Source organism: Thunnus thynnus, chromosome 9, assembly GCF_963924715.1.
Source record: "Thunnus thynnus chromosome 9, fThuThy2.1, whole genome shotgun sequence".
In the NCBI taxonomy this organism is placed as follows: Eukaryota; Metazoa; Chordata; class Actinopteri; order Scombriformes; family Scombridae; genus Thunnus; species Thunnus thynnus.
This window is the reverse complement of record NC_089525.1, coordinates 24,476,830-24,496,471: the sequence shown is the minus strand read 5'-3', so window position 1 is coordinate 24,496,471 and position 19,642 is coordinate 24,476,830. Positions and strand designations below refer to the sequence as shown.

The window sequence follows — 19,642 nt, the reverse complement described above, 5'->3', positions numbered from 1 at the left end:
TCGTCAGCTCTTCCTGCTGATGTGACTGACAGGCACAGTGGGCGGGTCATCATTGATGATGTGGAACATCTGGATTGGCTGCCTCCTACAATATTCAAGATGGCCCCTCCATCTTTGTGATGTCACAAATCATGCACATAGGCCCACCTCTTAAACAGGCACAGAGAAACTTTCCCTGTTTAGTAGATAAAAAAGAAGACAGCCTTCTAGTGTCAGACTCTGCACATCATTCTGCACAGTGAAGGCCGACCATCCAACTGAAGGAACAAGAAGCAAAAAGCATTTTTGAGTGGAGGGGGACTTTAAGTTGCAGTAAAAAATAAAATAAAAGACATTGAACACTTGAAATCTCCACCATTAAATATAATCTTGGGTTTGCAGAATTACTCAACATCAAAGTTTTGTTTGGAGAGATGTCTCTGAGCATCTTTTAGTTTGATTTTGAGTTTGATAGGGTTAGTATAGACAAAACACTGAGATAAATCATTCTGGAAATGGACAATATATCACCCCATCAATCACAAAAAAAAAGCACCTGCTATGTTTTTTAGGGATTCTGGATATCAGGCTACTGGCCAATAAATATGGTAGTAATGACAACAATGCTCTAAAAGTGTCACTTCTTCCCACAAATGAAAATCTGACAAATCATCCAAATGTTCCTTGATGCATGACCCCATCAGGATAAAATTAAATCCAATTTATGGTGATTTTTGTGGGTGTCCTAAACAACTTGACCATAACTATCAGCTGAAAAGTCCATCCAAATATTGTGGAAATCTAGAAAAAAAACATGAGTGTTTGAGATTATTGTAGTTCACTTCAAGATTGAATGAAATCATCTCTTGTGTTTACTCTCAGTGTCAGTAATAAAAACCCACCATGAAACATGAAACAAAAGCTTGCTGTTGCTGTTGTTTCATGTGTTTAGGTTGGAAAGATGTCTGATATTATTTCCACTGTGGTACTACATGGAAACGTCAACATAACAAGCAGCCAATCAGCAGACATTGTTCCCTCCCATTTCATATGATTACATTAAGGCGGACCATCTTCTGATCCTGTTTAAATTAACTGCTGTCTTACCTTAATTAACAAGAAAATGCTGTTTGTATTTTATATCTTGCTCATGCTCAGAGTTGGGCGTAAGTATATAAAGTCAGCTTTACTCTAGATTTATTTCAATTACATTGTCATCTTCTTGCAGCAATTTAGCAGAAAGCATATATGAAGCCATATCTGTTGTTTATTATTGCTCTGTGTTTATTTTTTATCTTTTTTTCAGGATGTGCAGATGATCAGATCTTTGTGACAAAGACTGTTGATGTTGGAGATGATGTGACTCTGACATGTATCCGCCAGAAAGCTGAGTCTGGAGCAACAACCTTGTTCTGGATCAGGCTTGTTTCTGGAAACGTACCTGAATTCTTGGGAGGAACATTTGCCTTTGATTACGATGGTGTTGATAAGACTACTCGCATTACAACAAAACAAGAGCCTGGGACATTTGTCCTGCATATAAATAAAGCTAAGCTAAGCGATACTGGACTTTATTACTGTATAAAAGTAGACCTACTTAACATGACATTATTGAAAGGAACATTTCTGAGGATTGAAGGTAAATAAAAGTCAGCAAGCAAAGATTTCACGTTCCTTAAATGTAATCATCAGTTTATCTGCTTACATTCAACACCATTTATAACAGCAGTTTACATATTTACATTTTAATGTTTCCATAGTTTATAAGAAAGTGTTCTTCGTATAAGAATGAATGTGTGTAACTGTTTTCATTAAAGTGAGTAAAACATGTTCATAATTTGTATTTTCACTTCCCCAGGACCAGAACCTGATATCACTGCCATCACTCAAGACTTTCCATCTGATCCAGTCCATCCAGGAGACTCTGTGACTCTCCAGTGTTCAGTGCTCTCTGACTCTGAGAATAAAAAGTGTCCAGAAGAACACAGAGTGTACTGGTTCAGAGCTGGATCAGATGAATCTCATCCCAGTTTTATTTACGCTCATGGAAACAGTGGTGATGAATGTGAAAAGAGTCCTGAGACTCGCTCTCCACAGAAATGTTTCTACAGCTTCTCTAAGAACGTCAGCTCCTCTGATGCTGGGACTTACTACTGTGCTGTGGCCACATGCGGGGAGATATTATTTTGAAATGGAACTAAACTGGACATTGAAGGTAAATTCATTTCTATATAATGGTGAAATTACCCTATCTATGTGTTTTATTAGGAGTCAAGTACAATCCGTTTAGATCAACTATCAAAAAACATTTGTTCTTCTTCATTTCATCTTATCACATACCATAAATTATTTATTGCTATTTCTTAATCTTAAATTGTTTCTTTATTTATTCATCTATTTTCATGACGCTTTAGTTGTCAGCAGGTGGAATTTACAGAAGGCCAACACAATTATCTACCTGCTGTGTGCTGCTTTGGCTATAAGTCTGGTTGTAACAATCTTCCTCATATATTGCATCAAGAGAAAATCTTGTGATTGTTGCAATGGTAAGAGAAATTACTCAAACATTAATCTATCAAACAGTATTTAGTAACAGCTACAACATCTTTAGATTCACATCAGTGCTGTGAATAGGTCATGTTATTATTATTATTATTTTACAATACAGCTGCCGTTGCTCTGCAAACAAATGCTGAAACAGCCAGTGGTGGTCAACAAGGTCAGCAGGTAAGGAATTTAAAGATAATATGTAACTTGAAAAACATGTTTTATCTGTTTTCACATCCTTACATTGACTTGCCATCTCACAATATTTTGGGATTTATTTCCTCAGAGATGTAAGACCTCATTGGTTTATTCTGCACCAACCTTCACCAAGGAGAACGCTGGCAAAGCAGGGAGAAGGAATACAAAAGCAGTGGAAAAAGATTGCGTCTATGATACTGTCAGGGCTTAGGGGTTAGATTAATTCAGATTTGCTAATTGATTGTAATATTAAGTTTTTCTCTGTCACATTGTCTGTGAAAATAGTGTTTAAGGTGCTCTAGCACATGCCTTTCACCTCTGAACTCTGTAACATAATGATTTTTTTTAATTATTTTGGATGAAAGATATTTTGTGTATCATTCTGTTTGTATCATTGTTTAATATCTTTGAATCTTATCATTTCAGAAAAGAAAATTAATCATCATGATGCAAAAATAACAACATTTAATAGTTAAACATTTAGAATAGCCTTTAGCATATCATATGTTTTAAATGTTGTTTAATGTTTCAAGTTTGTGATGACACCCAAACTGGCTTTAAAAGATTCATCTTAAAAGAGTTGGTTTGAATTTAATTAGCCATGAGGAGAGTTTCCTATTTGCCTCTTTTATCTGATCTACATTTTTATGGCTTGAACATTTCATATGATGCTCATCTATTATCAGTGCCCTGAAATGATGTTTGTGTGCATGTTTTACTTTAGCTTTAATTAAACAAATATGCATCATGAAATTTGAGTCACACTCCTGTGTGTACTCTCTCCCCATTTTATTCCCTCTTTTCAATTTCCTTGTGGAGAAATCCAGCACTGCATATTTCACTGCCTTTGCTTGACCATCCTGCAAAAAATAATATGTTTTTGTATTATTTCTTGAGTCCTGAGGTTTTCAAGCCAGTAGAGACTGATGAGTTACAGGTAAACAAAATCATCAGCTCCTTAAAAAGCTCCAAATGTAGAGATGCTTTCCAATTTGACACCACGTTTGTTAAAGTACACAGTGATATTTTAACTCCACCCACTGCTCATTTAATTAGCTTGTCTTTTAAATACAGCTCCCTTCCTGATGACTAGAAATGTGCCATTGTCACGCCTATTTTTAAATCTGGAGACCACCTTGAAGCCAGTAACTACAGACCAATAAGTATACTGCCAGTACTATCAAAGGTTGCTGAGAAAGTTGTTATTGAACAACAGACAAAATTTCTTAATACAAGCAATTTTGGTCTACATCGTATGCAATTTGGCTTTAGAGCAAATCATTCCACTGAAACTGCTACCTTGCACTTAATAGAGTAAATTAAATCAAGACTTGATAAAGGAGGAGTAGTTGGTGCTGTGTTTTTAGATCTGAGTAAAGCGTTCAATACAGTCGATCATGATGTTTTAATGTCGAAACTCTCTAAATTTAACTTCTCATCTAGAGCACTGGCACGGAGGTCCTCATCATTATCTAATAGGATACAATGTGTTAAAGTTTGTGACACACTGTCCAGTAACATGAAGTGCACAATAGGTGTTCCACAAGGGTCAGTGTTAGGTCCCCTATTATTTAGCCTATAAATGAATGATCTCTCTCAATAGTGTCATGATGTAGAACTGCAACTGTATGCAGATGACACTGTTGTGTACATGCATGCAAAAACAGTTGAGTTAGCTGCTGCTAAACTAACAATGGCATTGGAAAGGATCACACATTGGCTTGATCAATCATGTCTGAGTCTAAATGTAAACAAGACAGAAGATATGTTTTTCTCTAAAACCATGGTTCAACCTCCTAACACTGATATTCTCATCAAACGTGAAAGGATTGACATAGTCACCGATTTTATATATCTTGGTGTGACACTGGATCCAAATTTGAACTTTAAGAAACATGTTTAAAAAAATAATTAAAACCATAAAGTACCATTTAGCAAATTTTAGACATATTAGAAACTGTCTCTCTTTGGACACAGCCAAGATATTTATGCATGCTATGATTCTTTCCCATATGTCTTATTGCATCACATGTTGGGGGCAGGCTGGAGAAAAAGCCATAAGACCTCTTGAGTCCTCATACAAACAAACTTTAAAAACTCTGTACAAAAAGCCAATGCATTTCCATCATTGTAGGGTACTGGAAAAATAATTTTAAATTATTCTCAAATTTGTGCCTATTTTATGAAAATTTTAAATGGTTTGGCCCCTCCTTCACCGTGTGACTTGGGCAATCAGCTTTCTCTGTGAAAGTCACAACTCAGTGGAACGTCTGACCTGATGATATGAGGAGCTGCAGTTCCATCAGTACGTTTAAAACCAAATTCAAAAATCTGCTAAAAACTACTCAGCTCTGTTATCACTGACTCTGAATTTCATCTCATGGTCTTCTCGTAAATACAAACAATCTTCCTTTAATTTGACAAGCTTACATTATTAATTTCTAGTCGACATTTTGGGTGTATGTGATGTCCTATTGTGTGTAGATTTGTATTTTGTATTATGTGTCCTGTGTGTTCTTTGCTTTGTACTGTTTGTTATTGTGCTGTTATATGTTTTAATTGTGACCTGCCTACAGGACTGCAGATGAAAATTAGCTATAAGCTAACTCTGGTATAGTACATCAAATTGTAACATTTATGTTTAACACTGTATATGGCCCCAATGAATACATAAATACAAAAGTAGGTGAAGGAAGTAGAGTGTTAGAAACCTCCACTTTTGTATTTTTTTGATACCAGAGCTTGTGGTGTTGCACTTGACTGCATTATAGTTTCAGGTGGTTTTGTCCTTGTTATTGTGAATGTGTCCACCACTGTTCATGGGGTAGCAAGGTGGCATTTTACAATCTTACTGCAGTTTTTGGATAATCGCTCAGTGATGAACATGCTGCCTCACAACAACAAGGTCTTGGGTTCAAATCTCAGCAGGGTTATTTATGATTTTCTCCCCTTTTCACACGAGTCCCCTTCCTCACATCAAAACATGCAGGTTAGTTGAGTCAGAACGATCTGTAGCTGAATTAGTTTCTGTGATAGCACTGCGATAGAGTTGTGCTCTGCTCTCCTTTCACCAGCCCCCTGACTAGAATCATCAGCTCTTCCTGCTGATGTGAGTGACAGACAAAGTGGGCGGGTCATCATTGATGATGTGGAACATCTGGATTGGCTGCCTCCCACAACATTCAAGACAGCCCCTCTATCTTTTTTCCGTCAGTGAGGTAAATGGCTATATGCATTTTTTAAATTGTACACAAATCAAAGAGATCAATAAATCATATTTAACTGAATGCTACAGACATTGTTGCAGAATTTTATGTCAGATCAGGAGACATAGGCCTCTATATTTACAGATATATTATGTGTGATGTTTATATTGATATGCTAGTGGCATCAGTACTTCATTTAACATTAACATTTAGCTGAAAAGGTTATTGCAAATGTTGTCTTCTGTTTATTGAGTCATCTGACTTTCACTAAAAGACTGCAGTGATGTACAGAAAGAGCAATTTTCATATGTTTTGATCAAATCCAATCTAACTGCATCTCTTGAAGTGGTAGTGCCATGCTGCAGCACAAAACTATTTGATAACTAAAAGACATAAAGACATCATTATTTTATGTTTAATGCTTATTGAAAGGCAATATTGTCATTTTTATATGAATCCTACCATTCTTAAATGCACATCTTGAACATGGCAATAAGTACTAAGTATTATGTAGACGTTTCTGCAGTAGGTACTGAAATTAACATCCAGTGCTAATGTTCAGTTCCAGTGCAGGAAGTAGTGTGCTGTTCATGAAGCATTGTGTCTGTCATCTGCCAGACATTTGTCATAGTATGTCTGTCATCATACTGTGGTTTATTTGTTGTTATCATCATCTTTCCCTAACATTAAACAAGTAGTTTTGCTTAAAGATTCCCTCCGGGCATGTTGTAAGATATATAAAGAATGCTCTGCATGTAATAATAATGTGTATTTAATTTGTTTTACCACAAAAAAAGTCCAATTACCTCATTAAAATGCTTAAAATAACATCTCCTCCTTCTCCCTCATTGAAAAATCTATGAATATGTAAATATTGTTCATTTCAAAATTTTAACTGCTGGAAACAAGATGTGTCCTACTTCACAGAAAGTCGATTCTCTGTGCATGTGCACTGGAGGCTTCAAGTGTCCACATCACACTTGTATAAACTGGACTACATTAGCTTACAAAAGACTTGTGATGTCACAAATCATGCTTGTAGGCCAACCCCTTAAACTCAGATTTTCAACAAGCACAGACAAACTTTTCCTCTTTAGTGGATGAATGTGAAAACAGCCTTCCAGTGTAAAACTCTGTTTGCACAGTGAAGGCCAAACATCCAACTGAAGGAACAAGAAGCAAAAAACAAATTGTAAGTATTGTAAGTTGCTGTAATATAAATCTTGAGCAATTGAAATCTCAACCATTAAACATAAACTTGGTTTTGCAGAATTTCTCAACATCAAAGTTTTGTTTGGAAAGATATCTCTGAACATCTTTTGGTTTGATTTTGAGTTTATAGGGTTAGTATAGACAAAAGACTGAGATAAATCATGCTGAAAATGGACAATATATCACCCCATCAATCACAAAAAAAGCACCTGCTATATTTTTTAGGGATTCTTGAAACCAGGCTACTGGCCAATAAATATGGTAGTAATGACAACAATGCTCTAAAAACGTCACTTCTTCTCACTGATGAAAATCTGACAAATCATCCTTTATTGATACATGACCCCAACAAGATAAAATTAAATCCAATTTATGGTGATTTTTGTGTCTGTCCTAAACAACTTGACCATAGCTATCAGCTGAAAAGTCCATCCAAATATTGTAGAAATCTAGATAAAATGTTATGAACAAGTGTTTGAGATTATTGTAGTTCACATCAAGATTGAATGAAATCATCTCTTGTGTTTACTCTCAGTGTCAGTAATAGAAACACACCATGAAACATGAAACAAAGGCTTGCTGTTGCTGTTGTTTCATGTGTTTAGGTTGGAAAGATGTCTGATATTATTTCCACTGTGGTACTACATGGAAACGTCAACATAACAAGCAGCCAATCAGACTGTTCTGAAATTGTTCCCTCCCATTTCATATGATTACATGAAGGCGGATCATCCTCTGATACTGTTTAAATTAACTGCTGTCTTACCTGAATTAACAAGAAAATGCTGTTTGGATTTTATATCCTGCTCATGCTCAGAGTTGGGCGTAAGTATATAAAGTCAGCTTTACTCCAGATATATTTCTATTATATTGTCATCTTCTTGCAGCAATTTAGCAGAAAGCATATATGAAGCCATATCTGTTGTTTCTTGCTCCTCAGTGTTTTTTTTGTTTTTTGTTTTTTTTTAGGATGCGTAGACAATCAGATTTTTGTGACAAAGACTGTTGGTGATGGAGATAATGTGACTCTGACATGTACTCGCCAGAAAGCTGAGTACGAAGCAACCTTGTTCTGGATCAGGCTTGTTTCTGGAAACGTACCTGAATTCTTGGGAGGCACATTTGCCTTTGATTACAATCGTGTTAATAAGATTACTCACATTACAACAAAACAAGAGCCTGGGACATTTGTCCTGCATATAAATAAAGCTAAGCTAAGCGATGCTGGACTTTATTACTGTATAAAAGTAGACAAACTTAACATGACATTATTGAAAGGAACATTTCTGAGGATTGAAGGTAAATAAAAGTCAGCAAGCAAAGATTTAATATTCCCTAATGTAATCATCAGTTTATCTGCTTACATTCAACACCATTTATAACAGCAGTTTACATATTTACATTTTAATGTTTCCATAGTTTATAAGAAAGTGTTCTTCGTATATGAATGAATGTGTGTAATTGTTTTCATTAAAGTGAGTAAAACATGTTCATAATTTGTATTTTCACTTCCCCAGGACCAGAACCTGATATCACTGCCATCACTCAAGACTTTCCATCTGATCCAGTCCATCCAGGAGACTCTGTGACTCTCCAGTGTTCAGTGCTCTCTGACTCTGAGAATAAAAAGTGTCCAGAAGAACACAGAGTGTACTGGTTCAGAGCTGGATCAGATGAATCTCATCCCAGTTTTATTTACGCTCATGGAAACAGTGGTGATGAATGTGAAAAGAGTCCTGAGACTCGCTCTCCACAGAAATGTTTCTACAGCTTCTCTAAGAACGTCAGCTCCTCTGATGCTGGGACTTACTACTGTGCTGTGGCCACATGTGGGGAGATATTATTTGGAAATGGAACTAAACTGGACATTGAAGGTAAATTAATTTCTATATAATGGTGAAATTATCCTATCTATGTGTTTTATTAGGAGTCAAGTACAATCCATTTAGATCAACTATCAAAAAACATTTATTCCTCTTCATTTCATCTTTTCACATACTATAAATTAGTTATTGCTACTTTGTAACATCAAATTATTTATTTTATTTTATTATTTTCATGACGCTTTAGTTGTCAGCAGGTGGAATTTACAGAAGGCCAACACAATTATCTACCTGCTGTGTGCTGCTTTGGCTATAAGTCTGGTTGTAACAATCTTCCTCATATATTGCATCAAGAGAAAATCTTGTGATTGTTGGAACGGTAAGAGAAATTACTCAAACATTAATCTATCAAAAAGTATTTAGTAACAGCTATAACATCTTTAGATTCATAACAGTGCTGTGAATAAGTCATGTTATTATTATTATTATTTTATAATACAGTTGCTGTTGCTTTGCAAACAAATGCTGAAACAGCCAGTGGTGGTCAACAAAGTCAGCAGGTAAGGAATTTAAAGATAATATGTAACTTGAAAAGCATTTTTTATCTGTTTGCACGTCCTTACATTGACTTACCATCTCACAATATTTTGGGATTTATTTCCTCAGAGATGTGAGACCTCATTGGTTTATTCTGCACCAACCTTCACCAAGAAGAAAGCTGGCAAAGCAGGGAGAAGGAATGCAAAAGCAGCAGAAGAAAATTGTGTCTACACTACTGTCAGGGTTCAGGGATCAGATTAATTCACACACCAGATTGTTTCTAATATTAAGTTTTTCGTTGTCACATTATCTGTGAAAATAGTGTTTAAGCTGTTCTAGCACATGCCTTTCACCTCTGAACTCTGTAACATGATGATTTTTCAATTTTGGATAAAAGATGTTTTGTGTATCATTCTGTTTTTATCATTATTTCAGAAAAGAAAATTAATCATCGTGCTGCAAAAATAACATCTAATAGTTAAACATTTAGAATAGTCTTTAGCATACCATATCTTTTATATTTTGTTTATTGTCTCAAGCTTGTGATGACACCCAAGCTGGCTTTTTAAAAGATTCATCTTGAAAGAGTTGGTTTGAAATGAATTAGCCATGAGGAAAGTTTCCTATTTGCCTTTTTTATCTGATCTGCATTTTTAAGGCTTGAACATCTCATATGACGCTTATCTATCAATGCCATGAAACTGATGTTTGTGTACATGTTTTACTTTAGTTTTAAATAAACAAATATGCATCATGAAATTTATATTTTGAAATGAAAAGCAGTTGAGATTATTTGTTTATCTCAAGAACTAAATCTTTCTCAACTTTTGAGAGCAGTCTGTCTGGAAATCTGCTGGGTGCAACACTTTTCAGAAAACACACATTCTGACTGATGCTAAACGTCCTCCTATCGCTGTCTGTGCACATAATATACTGTAACTCTAAAGCGAGCTAAGCTACAGACCTCTGCAGAGAGTTGGGGAGCAGTGTAAAGGTCCTGCTCTGCCTATAGAGAGAGGTGTTGCTGGGTGTGGTAATCTAATCTAACATCAGAGTAAACACACTTTGTGTTCTCTCTTTACATTTCATTCCCTCTTCTCACTTTCATTGTGGAGAAATCCAGCGCTGCATAATTCACTGCCTTTGCTTCACCATCCTGCAAGAAATATAATATTTGTGTGTAATTAAATAATTTAGAGATTTGACTGGAACATAATTAACTAAACAATAAAGTTACTTTCTTAGGTGGCTTATTTAATCAGTGCCATTAGCCTAAATGTAAAATGTGTTATTGATCATTCATTCCGCAGATGTGTTATATTATTGAACAAAACTGCATTGAAAATGTGAGCAGTATGCAGGTGGAAACAACATCAACAAGTACCGACTTCATCATTCGGTGCACTTGTTCATTTATTTTATTATTTCTTGCACTTTATAATGTTCCTATAATATTTCCATAGTGACATATCTGATTATTTATATTGTCTTAGAGAGCTTAACACACCTATTTTAAAATATTTCTATCATATTTCTTAGTGATCTATTTTGTATTTATAACTCTTGACTTTATCCATGTTTATCTCATAGGAACAAACATTGTTACTTAACAGTGAACTCACTTTGCTTTACTTAAGGAAAAGGGAAAGAGTAGGCAAAATATACATATCCACTCCGACATCAAGATCTCTACACCTAGCCAGTGAAAGCAGGGAAATACACCACATATTTACCAGAAGCATAATTACCAGGTCGTTTGATTGTTCCACAGTTGATTTTTCATGTCCAAGATCATGAGAAGCTCTTGCTGCTCCTGTTAATAAAAGCAAAAACTTGAGTGTGTTCACAGTGGGAATATGTTTCCTGATGTCATATCAGTGTGTTTGTGTCTCATTAAAAGACAGAAATGAATTAAACAAGACTATGATCACATTGATAACGTCGTGGTTTTAAAGTTACACACTTGTGATGTGCCCAGCTTCAGTCCCTTGCTGGCCCCTGAGCACTGAACAGTCACTGGTGAAGTGCTTTGCTCATTGGAAACTATAGACAATACTTGTAAGTGGGATTAATTCACTGTTGGTTTGGTCTCTGCACCTGGGATTTGTTGACAATGAGACAAATATACAAAATGGCCAGCCATGTCCTTTAAACTCAACTCAAACTCAAAGTGAGCACAGAGAAACTCTCCCACTTCAGCAGATTAATGTGAAACCAGTGTTTGAATGTCAAACGCTAAATATACATCATTCTGCACAGTGAAGGTCTAACATCCAAGTGAAGATTAGCTAGGCTATCCCACTTTTCCCATTCTCGCCTCTCTAGGCAAAATAATTGGAGCACCGAGGTACATTCCCGGTCTGATCTGCCACCACCACAGCCACAATATCCTTCTCCGCCTCGCCCCTCAACACTGATTATCGGAAGCTCCATGGTAAGGAACATCAGAGCCAAAGGTGCCCACGTGTTCTGCTTTCCTGGAGCCCATGTTTGAGACATTTGTGATAAACTGCCTTCTGTCCTTGAATGTCATCCAGACTGCTCCAACCTGGTTATTCATGTGGGATCAAATGACGTCAGCCAACAACAGTCAGAAATCCTCCATGCTGACATCCAACTGCTCATCTCTGCCCTTCAAGACACTGGGAAACGCATCCTCATATCTGGTCCGATCCCATCCCTTGGGCAGGGCTATGGTTAGTTTTCCCATTTGCTGTCACTGCACACCTAGCTGAAACAAGAATCCAGTGCAGCACGAATGAACGTGGACATGCCACAGCCAACTGCACAGACCCAACGGACTCCATCCAACCTACACGGGGAAAGATTGTTCTTTGGGAAAATTGACTATGCATTGGTTAACCTTCAGAATGCCTGTCAGACGATCTGAGACAGTCCATGCCACCATGAGGTAATCCACACACGATCAAAATAATGTTCACGGCCAAAATAATCAAAATAATGTTTACTGCCACCGTAAATCTACTGTCCGTGTTACGAGTGAAATTTCAACTGGCCAAATCTACACCTACCACTCATGGGGCATGGACCGTCAAACTCACATTCAGCTGAACTACCTGTTAATCACATCCCAATCCACCTAACACTCAGACACCATATCCCATTCAGTAAATTATGACAATCTTATTACTATTACACACACTATAGTTCCATCCTCGCCACACACTCCCTCCCTCCCTCCCTCCAAATTTGGTCTGCTGAATGTGAGATCGCTGTCTAACAAATCATTTATCTGTCAAGATGTCATTATGTCCCAAAACTGTTTTTTCATCACTGAGACATGGCTTACCCCTGATGACCCCTCCCCTCTCATTGAAGCCACTCCTCCAGGCTACTCTCATTTTCATCAATCCAGGTCACATGCACGAAGTGGTGGGGTTGCCGTAATTCACAAAAATGCCCTCAAGTGCTCCATTATCTCCATAGGGCCCGTTTCATCTTTTGAACCTTTGGCTTTTGTGATAGATGGCGTCTCACCAGTCTTCTGCCTACTACTATACAGACCCCCTAAGCCCAGTATTAACTTTATCAGTGAATTCTCTGATCTCCTCTCCCACATTGCTCCGAAATATGACAATATTCTCATTCTCGAAGATTTCAACATTCACATTTGCTGTCCCTCTGAAGCCATGACCCGTGATTTTATAAATTTATTTGAATCCTTTGGTCTCCAGTGATCTGTAAACAATCCATGTTAAAGGACACATCCAAGACATAGTTCTCTCCTCAAGTCTCTGTATCTACAACACTGTGAGAGAAGATTTTAACCATTCTGATCACAGGGCTATTAGTTATTATCTCAATTTGCCACATGCTTCTCATGTCCACCCTGCACTTCTTCGTTCCCGCATGCTAAATTCTTCCACTGCCACTAGGTTTGCAGACGCCTATAGAGAGGTTCCCATCACCACCAGTATTGAGACTGCACCATCTCATGTGAGCACAGAAGAATTTGTCTCACTTTTTAACAGTACTGTTTCAGCCACCACTGACTCTGTTGCACCAGTCAGAACTAAAACACGAAAGCCTCCAACCTTACCATGGCTCAATAACAATAATATTGGAGAAATAAGGAGAGCATGCAGAAAGGAAGAGCGAAGGTGGAAGCGGGATAAAATGCAGATCTCATTTCAAACTCTGAAGGATCTGTTGGAGAAATACCAGCTGGCTGTCAAAAATGCTAGGGCTCAACATTTTTCTAATCTCATTGACAAAAATATAATCTCAGGGTACTTTTTAGTGTATTAAAGTCTGTCACCTCCTCCACTCCCACCTCATATTTAGAGGCATCTGTCTCTAAATGTGAGGATTCCTACAGTTCTTTAAAGACAAAATACTTAGCATCAGAGCTAGTATCATTCCATTTATAAATAGCCTGTCCATCTCCTCTGAGAACACCGCAGTTCTAAATTCCCTTAACTCCATCACTCTACCAGAACTTCATCATATCACCTCTTCTATGAAAACCTCCACCTGCTCTCTTGACATTATTCCAACTAAACTCTTCAAAGACGTTATTGGCACCATTGGCCCCAGCATTCTTTCAATTATCAATAGATTCCTGGAAACCAGCCAGTGTCAAGCCACTTTTAATAAAATAGAATCTAGACCCTACAGTCCTCAATAATTACAGGCCAATCTGCAAACTCCCCTACCTTTCTAAAATCCTTGACACTGTAGATTTTAATCAACTGTTGTCCCACTTGGCTCAAAAACAGCATCTTTGAAAGATTCCAATCTGGCTTCACACCCCTGCACAGTACAGAATCTGCACTACTGAGAATAACCAATGACCTCCTTCTTGCTGGTGACTCAAGTAACTGCTCTGTCCTTTTGCTCTTAGACCTAACTGCAGCCTTTGACACTGTAGATCATTCCATTCTCATTCACAGGTTAAGCCAGTGGGCGGGGATCTATGGCCCCGCATTAAACTGGTTTTCTTCATATTTGCCCAACAGATCCTTCAGTGTCTCTATTAGCAACTTATCTTCTTCTTCTGCCCCCTTGTCCTGTGGTGTCCCTCAAGTCTCCATTCTTGGTTCAATCCTGTTGTCCATCTATTTGCTTCCACTAGGTTATATTATTCAAAAGCACATTTCTTTTCACTGTTATGTGGATGACACACAGATCTACCTCCACCTAGAGCCCAATAACTACAACAAACTAAACGACCTCAATAACTGTCTTCAAGACATCAAATCCTTGATGGCTGCAAACTTTCTCCACCTCAATGAGAATAAAAAAGTTATTTTATTTGGACCACAGAATTCAACCAACATTATTTCTCCTCCTCTTGGCCCATTGGTTCCATCTGTTAAATCAAATGCAAAAAATTTCAGTCATTTTTGATTTAGGATTGAATTTTGACAAATTAATCAGGTTGTTAGCTAAAGAATTGATTTTAAAATTCTGTTGTTTGTTTACAAGGTGTTAAATGTATTTGCCCTCTCTTACAGAACTCCTATACCCATAGCACACTGTCAGAGAATGAAATCATCTGACCAAAGACTTCTGTCTGTCCCAAGATCCAGGGCAAAGTGTTATGGGGACAGGGCTTAGTTTATTACTGCCCCAAAATTATGGAATTCTCTTCCTCTCACCATCTGATTCTCCCCCACTAAGTGTCATGTTAAATCATACTTATATTCATTCGCCTTTAACCGCGACTAACTTAATCCAAGTCAGATATTCTTCCTGAAGTCTCTGTAAGTCTCTTCTTTCTCTCTTTTCTCTGTTATTAGGGACCGAGCCCAAAAGGCAGAGGACTACTGTAAAACAGAGCGAGGTAAGGGCAAGGACCCTATTGTTTTTCATGTGTTTCTTTCTTTCTTTCTTTCTGTCTTTCTTTATTATTATGGGACATCACACCTAAATTTGACCCCCTAAACATGCTCAAAAACACACCACATTGGCACGCACATCGGGTCTGGTGAAAAATTTGATAAAATGAAAAAATTAACCCCTTAAGTGCCAAAATGTGCTATCTAGCTCCACCTATGCAACTAAAATGGCCGCCATGGCCCGTAGGAATGTCGTAGAGGGATCAAACCAAAACTCAATTATTCGTCTCATCAAGACCTACAAATCATACACCTGACACCCCTGACCTAAGTCCAACAGGAAGTCCGCAATTAGCCTTTCAAAATAAGAATTTGCCCCAATTTTGGCCCCTGAACAAACGCTATCTCCTCCGCAGGCATTAATGGTATCGGCTTCAAACTTTAATAGGTGACTTATGACACTATGCTGAAAAAAAGTTGTTAAAAACTTTGCAATAACTCGAACGGTTTGGATTTTATAAGCCCTGAAAGTTGCAGTGCCACATCACACATTACAATGTAAAACAATGGGGAGGCAATCTATGGGCATGAACTTTGCGTCAAACAGAGGCTTCTGATGTCTAAACTATAAGTCTGACCACTTTCAAAACCTGTATCAATTGATTCGCAATGAAATTTCCTCTAAAAATATGATTGTTAATGTAAGATTTGGACAAAGTCATGGGATTTATGAGGAGATTTCACAAAAAGTGTACTTTAAAATCCTCCTCTCCAACTGCTCCTGGTGATGTCACTCCCTCAGTGCTGTGAAACACTCCACAATACACACTCATTATAAAATCACAGGAGGAGCAAGAAAAGACTCAAAAAAAAACAACCTCACACTCAAAAACAATAAAAGATAGAAAACATGTAAATTCAAGATTTGTGGGTCAAAGTCTTGTGACTCATTTAAAGTTTTGAAGAAAGATGAGTTTGTATCTAAAACTATGTGGAGGCAGTAAATGTTCAAAAAGGTGTGGGTTCGCTCACACTCTCCATTCAAATATATGAGTATTTTTCTGTGTCCAGCTGCAGTTACTTATTGTCTCTACACACCTGACAGTACACATTTCAATCAAACTTTGACCAGGTCATGTGGGTTGAAAGTCTCCTTTTCTAAAAATAGACTTGATGAAAATTAGGAAAATAATTTGTTTTACACACAAACTCATCAAGAGTTTTTAATTTACTAATTGAAATTCAAGTGAATGGGCCCAAAACTTGCATAATTTTGATGACACAGTCAAGACAGACATGTCTCACCCTGCAGAATATTCTCATCCTGTCAATCAAACTTTCAAAATAAAAGCACACCACACTTGTAAGAAATATCTCTCATTTTTAAAAAGCAAAATGATCTGATCCCAACAGGCCAGAGTGCGAGGTCCTGACCAGCGCTGCTTGCAGCATTAATTTTGTTTTGTTTTGTCTTCCTCTCTGTGTACTAGGAAGCACTTTGGATCAACTGTGTTGTGTGTTAAGTGCTATATAAATAAAGTTGATTTGATTTTATTTGATTCAACTGAAACAAAAAGTAAGATATGGTGAACCTACCATTGCAATGTTCAAAAACTCTCCTCCCATTAATGTAGAAAATGAGGACGGCAATCACAGTCACACAGCAGGCCAACAGCGCTCCAAGTAGAATGACAACTGGATCCAACTCTGATCCTGGAACCACATAATCTCCAAAGAGACATTAAACATTATTTATTAATGGACTGTCAGGAGTCATCATTTGCTGGCATTAATTACATTTTGTCAACAATCTAAATAACTGTTAACTTAGTGTTGGAATGATGTTAAGTATTTTACTCTTTTTACTTTTACTTTCTATACATAGAGTATGTATAATATTTAGTCAAAAGTATCCTCTTCTTTTGGATTTGACAAATGCTAATAAACAAAATTTGATTTGTAAATGATAATTATGGCTGAAATAGTGTCAGTCCAATGCAATCATATAAACGGCTTCACCAAATTAAGTTTTTCTATTTTTTTTATTTTAACATTGTTATAGTAGCCTAACTAACTGATGAAAAATTCTATACCATCTATCTTTGACTGCAGATTTGTGGTGATGTGTGTTCATGGTTTGGTGCAGACATTTCCTAAAGAAAAGCTTTCCCATTGTTCATCAGTCATTATCATCCTTAACTGTGATTGGCACAGCTTTTTCTGAGCTGAGACCATGAATGTGACTGGCTGAGAGAGTATTTAATAATCATCATACCAACTGATCTTTATTCACCTTCACCCAGCCTTTTTGCACTTGGTGGCTTAAAACTTTGGAGAAAGCAACAAACTAATAATACATTTTTAAAAAGCTGAAATCTAATATATTTTAACCAGGCTAAATACATTTATGCAAAATCTATTTATGATTTAAATACAACTGTAAATACATACTTGTGTCCACTTTAGTTCCTTCACCAAACAGGATTTCTCCACATGTGACCACAGCACAGTAGTAAATCCCAGTATCAGAGGAGTTCTGTATAGTTTTGGACAGACGGTAGACACATCTTCTTTCCACACGTTCATCACTCCTGTTCCTGTGAGTGTAAACAATGCCTGGATGAAATCCTCCTGATCCAGCTCTGAACCAGTACACACTGCGTACACCTGGACACTGATCTGTGTTTTCTGTCGTGTTCTTGGAGAGCAGTGAACATTGGAGAGTCAGTACGTCTCCCAGCTGGACTGATGCTGTCTCCGGACTTTGTTTCACATAGACTGATTTCTGCTGATTGTTGTCTGTGTGATTCAGTAAAACAACATTAAAAAAAAAGTAACAAAGTTGAATTCACAATCTAAATTATTTGAATGACTTAAAAATGTAAATGATTGTTGAAATAAAGCACAAATTATTTTTACCATTCACAGCCAAGAATGTGCCATTGACGAAAGTCGGAGAAAACAACGTTGTTTTCTGACAGAAATATGTTGCTTCATCCTCTTTAGTTACATTTCTGATGATGAGAGAATACTGAGCATCCTCTTTTGCGACAGTGAAACGAGACTCTTTGAATTGTTCACTGACTGTTATTTTGCCAGCGAGTCCAGAAGCAACTGTTTGGCCCATATGTCCAAGAGACTGCTTATACCAGGTAAATTTGTTGTTGTCAGAGACTGTACAATGAAAAGTAACATTGTCACCAGGTTCAACCAAAGTCAAAGAGATCAGCTGAGGAACCTCTGCAGTCTGAATCACAGCTGAAGAAAAACAAAAAAGACTTATTAGACAACAGCACAAAAACAATGAAAATTTTTTTTCATTTCAAATTTATTTACAAGGCCTTGTCTCATATACATTACTATCACAGACTGCTCAGACTAAATGGTTTCCCACATCTAATGAGAATTGTACTTACACACTGCAGTAAGAAGAATCAAAGCAGCCAGATGTCGGATCATTGTGGTACAGCACTCGTCTTCACAACTGATGTCTTCTCACCAGATGGAACGTTTGGTCACAAGGTGATCAAGGTTTACGTAGTGGAAATCATAGTGATTGGCTGAAATGCAGAACATGAACTTCCCCTTAGACAAACCAGTGATCTATTTTCCATTGACACAAGATGTACATGCACATAATTGTTGTGTTTGTATTGTTTTCAAAGCATTCTCTATATTCTGACCACTTGAAGTATAATTAAGTTCAATTTCTTTGTGTCTGTAATTCCTGTTTCTGTGTTTTGTGTACTGTGTGTACAACTGTGTGAGTGTATTTAAAGATGGAGCTAAGACGCAATTTTTTTACCTTTATGTTTGGATATCGCCACCTACCAACACACGTACACAGCACAGGCACGAAGATGACTGTAATTTTCTTTTAAACAAAGAGTTATATTTTCCTTGTTTCTTACCAGAACACATTTTTTGCTTCCTTGAGACATACTGTAACTCTTTGCTCACAAAACATTTGAAAAAACATTTACTTCATACTTTCAAACCTGCATTATTTACAGCTATGTTTCCTAGCTAACAGTCTTCCGCTTCCTGTAGCAATGCCGTGTTTCTAGCCACATTACCACCACAGAGTGTAGAATAGTGTGAAACTGTTGGCACAAGTTTGTAGGGGTGCCTGTAATGGAGCTAGAAATAGCAAACACAATACTGTAATACTGCTTGAAATTATTGACACGCACACAGGTGCTTTCAGTTATTTTGGCTGATTACGCATCTGCTCAGGTTGACCCTGTGTGGGTGTACCATGGGTGTGCAGGGCTTTTAATGGGAAGTTAGCTTACACATTGGAGATATTTACTGACCCACAACAACTGGGCCCGAT

At 37.2% G+C, this 19,642-nt stretch overlaps 3 protein-coding genes across 3 annotated transcripts; 2 read left to right on the top strand and 1 right to left on the bottom strand.

Moving 5' to 3' along the window:
- Window positions 1-1,091: 1,091 nt before the first annotated feature.
- LOC137188695 (signal-regulatory protein beta-2-like) lies at window positions 1,092-2,187 on the top strand (the record flags this gene model as incomplete). Its single annotated transcript, XM_067598320.1, is given in 3 exon segments — window positions 1,092-1,145; window positions 1,286-1,618; window positions 1,838-2,187. Coding segments are annotated over 3 exon segments (726 nt in total), but the record flags the coding sequence as incomplete, so codon positions are not given.
- A 5,726-nt stretch (window positions 2,188-7,913) lies between these two features.
- On the top strand, window positions 7,914-10,724 carry LOC137189760 (signal-regulatory protein beta-2-like). The gene is made up of 6 exons (XM_067599818.1): window positions 7,914-7,967; window positions 8,112-8,441; window positions 8,660-9,016; window positions 9,213-9,344; window positions 9,467-9,525; window positions 9,632-10,724. The coding sequence occupies exons 1-6, from the start codon at window positions 7,925-7,927 to the stop codon at window positions 9,764-9,766; spliced, it is 1,056 nt and encodes a 351-aa protein (XP_067455919.1). The 5' UTR covers window positions 7,914-7,924; the 3' UTR covers window positions 9,767-10,724.
- On the bottom strand, window positions 10,530-18,941 carry LOC137189761 (uncharacterized). The gene is made up of 6 exons (XM_067599819.1): window positions 18,723-18,941; window positions 18,226-18,564; window positions 17,758-18,105; window positions 16,903-17,034; window positions 11,254-11,318; window positions 10,530-10,661 (listed from the first exon to the last, which is right to left on the bottom strand). The coding sequence occupies exons 1-6, from the start codon at window positions 18,763-18,765 to the stop codon at window positions 10,584-10,586; spliced, it is 1,005 nt and encodes a 334-aa protein (XP_067455920.1). The 5' UTR covers window positions 18,766-18,941; the 3' UTR covers window positions 10,530-10,583.
- Window positions 18,942-19,642: the final 701 nt, after the last annotated feature.